Source organism: Copidosoma floridanum, unplaced genomic scaffold (genome assembly GCF_036245765.1).
Source record: "Copidosoma floridanum isolate Cflo_tuat_1 unplaced genomic scaffold, Cflo_Japanese_pri ptg000029l, whole genome shotgun sequence".
NCBI lineage: Eukaryota > Metazoa > Arthropoda > Insecta > Hymenoptera > Encyrtidae > Copidosoma > Copidosoma floridanum.
Genome location: NW_028321906.1, coordinates 4410858 through 4418542, shown reverse-complemented (window position 1 = coordinate 4418542; position 7685 = coordinate 4410858). Strand labels below are relative to the sequence as shown.

At 40.3% G+C, this 7685-nt stretch overlaps 1 protein-coding gene across 4 annotated transcripts in view; it reads left to right on the top strand.

Moving 5' to 3' along the window:
- Positions 1–703: 703 nt before the first annotated feature.
- The window catches only part of LOC106644728 (6-phosphofructo-2-kinase/fructose-2,6-bisphosphatase), a 27442-nt gene continuing 20460 nt past the window's right edge, over positions 704–7685 (top strand). For 3 of the 4 annotated variants that reach the window (XM_089596128.1, XM_023390844.2, XM_023390843.2), the window contains exon 1: positions 704–1768. In XM_089596128.1, the coding sequence (XP_089452254.1) occupies positions 1621–1768 (148 nt within the window). In that variant the 5' untranslated portion in view covers positions 704–1620. Of the gene's footprint in view, positions 1769–3603; positions 3606–7685 lie in introns of all 4 variants that reach the window. The other variant, XM_089596129.1, reaches the window with a different exon arrangement.

Sequence of the window (7685 nt, the reverse complement as noted above, 5' to 3'; positions counted from 1 at the left end):
AAGAACAAATTGTACACACGTAATGAAACGAGTGTAACGATTGTTAAATGTTAAGTTTTTACTCTAGTTTACACTTAAATGAGACCAAAATTTAAATTTTCGTAAAAAATTAGGTTTTAAAATTTTGTCAACTCTCTCTGATTAAAAATTTTTTATTTTTCAACTATCGTAAAAAACTTGTGATCGAATGACCTCGAAAAATCGTTAAAAATTTTACGAAATAATAGCGACCAAAAAAATTCAAGATTCTTCAAACTTATCAACTCTCTTTCTATCTCCACCCATTATTCGCAATTTCAAACTTTTCAAACAAACAACATACAACAATAAGCGCCTTAAAAATTTTCCCAACGTTTCATTCGAAAATTCTTATCTCTATTTCCAGTACAAGTCCAAAAGGTTATCAAAGTCTGGATTGTGCTATTGCACATCCTCGAATATCCCAATCTGTTTGAAGGGTAAAAAAAAAAAAAAAATAAAAAAATCTTCCTTCCAGCCCCATACAATTAAAATCTCGAACGAGCAACACTTTTCGGGGAATCGTGCATATAATACATCACACGTATCCGACTCTTTCTCTCTTCAGAGTATAGCGGGGCAGCATGAAAAGAGAAACGGAGCACCAGGCTGCGCGCGTCACGTGCGCTGGGTTCGATGATAAAAGCCGCGGCGAGCCTGGGCGCCGGCTCAGTACGGTCCCAGCACCAGGAGTATAGGCATCGCCACCCACACACCCGTTAAATACCAGAGTCGCTTGTCACCAACAACCCACCACCCGCTCTTCGTTCTCCCGCGAGGGTACAGGGACAAAGTCAAAACACGCAGGCGTGGAACAGGAGATTGATACACATATACAAGCTCGCGGTCATCTGGAGTGGCAACAATAACAGAGAGAAGAAACTCATCAGCTGCTCCGAGAGGATAACTCGCGAGGACAGCCCCAACGATAAATCGCCGAGTACAACACCGTCGCGGCTTTACAGGGCAGATCAGTGAACATGTGAACATCGCGAACTTGTGCTTGCGACCCACCTCCACCCAATAAACTGTACATCAAGTAGTAAAGTCCTTTAAAACGTACCCTCCGCTGTCAGCTGTGCACAACCACAAGGAGAAAACGCGGAATTCGAGGTCAGAGGGACAAAAGAAAAAAAAAAAAAAGATAGGGAGAGGTGCCGGTAAAAAGGGGCGAGTGTAGTCGTCCGTACCTGGATAAAGTGCACGAAAGCCGCAAACTGGCTCCGGAAGTGAGGATCAAGCAAATTGGAATGAGGGAGGACCTGCTCTCCATCATACGGCACACGAGTAGCGACCACTTCTCGGAAGAGCTCTAGCCCGCGATCGATCCTCCTTTGACGTGTATATATACATAAAATATATACAATTACTTTGCCGTTCTCCTTTATTTCCGTGTCACCCCCGTGACTTATAATTTGCGAAACACATACACCCGTGAACTGGATGTCCCACGGGGAGGAAGATTTTACCTTCGAGAGAGAGAACCCGAACTCGCCTATAGACTATATACCGCGGGACACTGTTCAAGCGCCCAAGGACTCGTCCAACATTGGAGGTCGTCGGGGTGAATATCGTACCCGCGTCCACGTACACGCTTGACCAATGCCTTGGGTCGCCGCTTGTCTGAGCTTGCTCTCGGAACCGCTGCTCGGCTACTGCCTGCTCGCGAAAAACCTGGCCCTGCAGGCCGGTATCATCCAGAACCCCGTGAAACCCATGGCGCCCAGTATGGATCAGCAGCAACAGGCAGGTCAGTTCCACGTCCATTTAACCTTTTAATATAATATTGTGTTGTCTATAAACAAAAAAAAAAAAAAAAAAAAAAAAACTCTTTCTTCGACCCTGCACTTGGGGATGCATAGTGTAAAATGACGTAACATTACCCAAGACGGTATCAATGATAATTACTGACATGGCACTTGAAAAAACACAAAACCAAAGATTCGTATACCTGCATCAGAAATATGCTACACGATCACATAACCCGTTGGGTGACTAGTATGGGTTTTTCGGTAAATTGCGTAGTGTGCTCTACTGATACTGTACACAGGTACACATATGCACGGGTTCCTCCTGTTTTCGTCGTACACATTGTGCTCCTACAACTCCGCTTTAGTGCCTGCACGTTCGTTTCTATTGATTTTTGCTTCTCATATATTTATATACGTATACGCTGGTTGTCTTCGTGGGCCGGTCTCCCAATTACAATGTAATTACTCAATGGTCAATTGTAATCGAGCAGGCGTCGCTTCACCCGTTCGGCATTTCATCGCATTTACGATCGCGGGGTTATGCAATCCTTCATCTAGGGGCGTATTGGGAGACAAACACAACTGTCATTTGGTGCAGTGGTGGAAAACAACGGGGGTATCGAAGATCAATTATGTAAGATTCATTTGGCAAAAGCTCGTTGGGGCACGTTAATTAATTTTTTGCGCCAACGTCGGACTTTTTTTGAAAATCCAAACGGTTTCGAGGTCAACTAGAAGACATAGGGGTGGGGTGGAGAGATAAAAGCAAGATTTTTCCTTATTTTTCCAAGCGCGTTGATTATCTTTTCTTCGCCCGAGGAAACCATCGCCTTGGGTCGTACGTAGTGACGCGCGCGCGTGTATTTATAGATAAGCCGATTTTTCAGTGCTACTCTCGAGGTGCTCGGAATACAATAAAAAGCCCCGGTTATCAGTAAGGAATGATTGGATGAGCTAACAATTAATGAGTAGGTGATATTTATAAATACACAAAACATTAAATACCCTGATACGGTGATGGAGATGCAACGCGTGATTTTTTCGCGACATTGTCTGTTGGAAATCGTGTCGTCGTCATGTCGTTGTTTCGCTTTGACGAAAAAAATTATTCGTGTTCTCCTGGTACCTGTGTAGATGGTATGTAAAAAACTTACTCCCTAGAGGCGCCGGCGTTGGGGAAAAGTCGCGAATTTTCCTGCAACCGCATGACGCAACATTTTGGACCACTAAACGAGAGACTCGGGTCACGGGAGTGAGAGATGTTTACGCTCCACATGCGCCCATTGTTCGTCTCTTTCTCGGGTCACTCTCAGCTGTCGAGGAGAAAAGAGGCAGGTATAGATACGGTTACGTACTGCGCAGGTCACGCACAGTTTTCAAGGGTATAGGTCGTAAGCGCAGAGCGGGTGTTTGCTGGGATATACATGTCAACCCTCGACCCCCAATCTAATGAAACACGTTTCCCTACGACAACATCGTTACACAAAAAAACAAACATTTTTTTTGCTCTTTGTCTTCCTTTACAATGGTATTAGAGATCTACGAAAACTTGGACATTTTCTTGATTTATCACCCTTAGCGTCCATCGACAAAAAGTGTATATACCATCGACACGTGCCTCTCGTATGAGCTGAATATCATCGAACGGCGCAGCTGTTTTTTCGCAGTTGTCGATCGTCTTGACCTCCTTACTCGCACGAGCACATAGCTACATGCGGACACACGTGTGCAAAGAGTTTCTCTACTAATTTGCCACCGATATATTTGAAATGTTCTAGTTTAAGACCTATATATACTCGCTGTAAGAGTGTGTTGTTATATACACACACTGCAGTCGTGGGGGGACGAATTCAAGTTTCCACCCACATCTCTGGATCAATAGTGCAGGTTGCGATTACATTTTTACCGCTATGTACATAACTGCGACTTGCGCCTTACAAACTTATTCACTACATCGTCTTTAATTGTATGTGTTCACCTCGTGTGACTTTTGGAGGACGAAAATTATAGAGACCCTTTTTATGCTGTGGTTTTAATTTTTTTCGGTCAAAATTTTAAGTTGAAAAAGAATTGTTTTTTTCGTTATCTAACGTTTTTTATAAACGTTTTTTTTTTTTTTTATAATTATAACAAGGACTGACGTACGCGGAACCGTTTTTGTGCCAGGTGTGTGCGATCCCGAAAAAGATTTTTAATTGTACATGAATTTCGTGGTCGAAACGGGTTTGTAGAAGTTTTTGAAAAATAAACAGGTGAGAGGATCAGCGAGTTGCCAACGACACGTTTTTCCACCGCATTAGCACGAGCAACGTTTTTTTTTTTCTTTTCAAAAAAAGGTCTGTATCTAACTACACGTACAAACAAGGAAAATACGTTTGATTAACCAAAACGAGTCTGGTGCGATGGATAACCTATCTTCTAGCAAGTTGGTGGCTGTTTTTGTTTCAACTGCATAATGCTGCCAAAAACTATATTTAACTTGTTTTTTCCTTCCTTGCAATCGTTTGCGTGTCTTTGTTTTCAATTGTATTTGAAGATTTCCTCGGAGTGACGCTTTTGGGCTGGTTTTTTATTTTTTTTATTTTACCAGTCTGCAAAAAATAATACCCAAAATAAAGCATAGACCTATACAGGAAAGAGAAAAGGGTCTGCAGTAGCTTTCGCAGAGCTTACAAAATCATCAATTCTCATTTGAATTTGAATGTCGATGAGTATAGGTGAACATAATTTTCGAGAAACGGCGAAACGAGACTTTCTATGTCGAAAGAGAAATTTTGATTCCACAACGAAATCACAGACAATGATTAACTTTTACGAGTAAAATGTAGTCATGTTTTTTCGTAGAATCGACGAGCCTTTGAGTTTTGGTACCAACATTGCGGATATAGTCCGGCAATAGTCCAGGGTCAACGTGGATGTGTAGCAAATGTCGAGTCCTTGACGAAATTGGCTGCAGACTAGGTTAAGCTCGAGCTTTTTAGAAAAAAAAAAAAAAAACAACCACCGAAGATGCATACAGGAAGCGTCGAGGCTTCGAATTTTGTTTTCAGCCATTGGCTGTAATTACATGAGGATTAAATTGCAAAATAGACTCTTGGTCATCAACAAACAATTTGTGCTTGGATAAAGTCTAAAATAATAAATTAATCATAAATAATACAAGTTAGAAGAGCAAAAATAGCTGCAATAGGTATAGACTAAAGATATATGAGAGGCAGGCAGGTTTACATCGAGAGACAGGGGCCCGTCATTGCTTTCGAAACTTGTCCAGTGGTTCTCAAACCAGTTAGTTTTGCGACTCACAACGGCATAAACAATCCACATCTACCCATTGAATTTTTTAAATTTTCTTTGATCGTTTATACCGTGTACACCCTTATATAAATCATGTGGTCGTATGGTCTTGAAAGATCAGTCTAAATTCGTCGGCGTTGGACTGGTCAAAAAATATGCTAAAAATCCAGGGAAAAAATAATCAGAGTGAGCAATGAAAGGCGTAGTATTTTTTTTTTTTTTCGTACGATAACAGGAGACTAACGCGTAAATATCTAAGGCGTGGCGAATGGATGCCGGAGAGAGAGTATACACTTGTACAAGAGAAATAAAACAAAATTGAAAAAGTTCTTGCTCTTCTCCCATTCGTTCGTGTTTTATATGCTCGAGACACAGAGACGCGGGACTCATAGAGATGAAACTTTGATGCTGAAACCAACACGAGCCACTGGCCTAAAAATAATGAAGCTTACAGATACGAGCATCGAGTCGAGAGAGCGCTAGGACTTCTCGAGGTTGAGAACCACTGGGATCGTTGAGAAAATCTGTTTACGTAAAGCGCGCAAAGAGCATTAAATATTGTTATTGTTATTATTATTTATACCACCCGGTCGATACTAAGGTTCTCACGGCCGGAGAGGAAAGTTGGCTTATCGCGATTCGCAAGTAAATACAAAATATATTCACGCAACGCCAACAGTACGACCGATAACAAAAAAAAATTCGTGTGAATTTCATCTCATTGACTCTGGCGTTTTTTGACAAAGTTTTGAAAATTCATGATCGAAACACAACATAGGCACGTTCAACTAAATGTATAAAAAAAAAAAAAAAAAAAAAGACATAACACAGCAGGGGGAAAACGAGTTGGCAAAAAAGAAGCAGAGCTAAATACCACCCGCCCAACGAGTGTTGTATAAATACAGCTGCGTCTCGGTGTGAATCTTCTCCCCTTCTTACAAATCTATACGCTGTAGATACACACACGCGAACATCGTTATCGGTAGGGGGCCAGACCGCGCCTCCGGATTTCGGCCAATCGCAAGCGGCTCTCAAATCTCCTCGACCTTGAGACAAGAACCGTATGTTGATTCGATGTCTTCACATGTTATCAAATTCGATGAGATGACGAGTGTATATGTATGGCCGTAGAGAAAGAGATTGTGGTATTTTTTTTTTACATCAAGTAGCACAAACGGACTTGGTTACTTTTATTGCCTCCTGTATACAAATATGTGACGCCCTGCGCTGAATTGATTAAATCGAGCGAGGCCGGTCTTTCAACCGCGTATACATATGCATACCTGTGATTGAGACACGTTTTTCTTCAGCCATATGGTGTACGAGTAACTCACGGAGACAAGAACGCTTATACTATTTTAGTTCGACAACCTCGGTCCGACTGGTTTTTTTTTGTTTTTTGTTCTCGTATCGGTAAATACCGATCCGTTGCCATATAATATACTGTGCACCAGAAGATTTTTTTGTTTAAAGTCTGACGATCGTCAGAACACCTTTTCCGTTTAATAGTTCCAAGATTTTATCAAAGTTATTAACTTTTGAGTATCACGTACGAATTTTTACCTCCCATATACGAATGACTTATATACTTTTTACAGCAAACAATGAAAGACTTTATTTGTGTTTGTTATTCTGACGATGATAGTATTTCCAATAACAAAATACTTGGCTGGAATGATAACAAAAGTTCAAACTTTTATCGATAAAAGGATAAGTTTAACACACGCGTGTTTCGACGATAAACAAAACTTGGCGATAGAGATGATAACGTTTGTTAATTTATGAGTTTAGTGATCTCACGTTTTCCTTCAAGTTATAAAATATTTAAAACGTTTTCTGTATTATATTTATCACTAAACTGCATCTCCAACATCTATTGCCAATAAGTTGTAAAAAATCTTACAAGATATGAGGTACTTTTCGTTCTTCTGTTACTATTACTCTTAGATCCATAAAGACGTCTGAACAGTCTCCATCTGGCATCTATACTCTCGTTAATCACTTGCACGTAATATCGTGAAGATTTTTGAAATCTTTCTTGGTGGCTGATCGGTCTGAGCCAAATTTTTGGTATACAGAGTACGTGTGCACAATTAGACGTGGGCTCAGTAAATAAAGTTACGGAAGTGCTTTATTTACCTAAGAAGAGGATTTTTGTCTTGAGACGAGTAATTTTGTCAGTATTTTTCATGGCTCTTTTTTTCTCTTCAATAAATATGATTTTAAGAAACCGAAATCGCCGAATCGAGCAACAAACAGTATTAACCTGTCAAATGAATTTTTTCTTTATTTTCCTTGTAGAGTTAATTAAAGATCATCTTAATGTTACTTAAATTTACAAAAAAAAAAAATAGTTTATTGCATTGCTAACCCACGTATACATTTATCCATTAAGGGACGTGACAATTTTATTGAATCTTGTAGTCTCTAATAACAATTTCGTAATTAAACGAAAATCGTTATGAGCTCAATGTCAGCTCTGAGAACGCCACTTCCAATCGATAAAATTGCACTTGCGTAACCGATCCTTCAATACATACATTCGGTGGATAGATAGGATTGACAAAACAATAGATAAAACCATCGTTCGAGAGAGTCGCTCATACATACTGCAAGCGTATA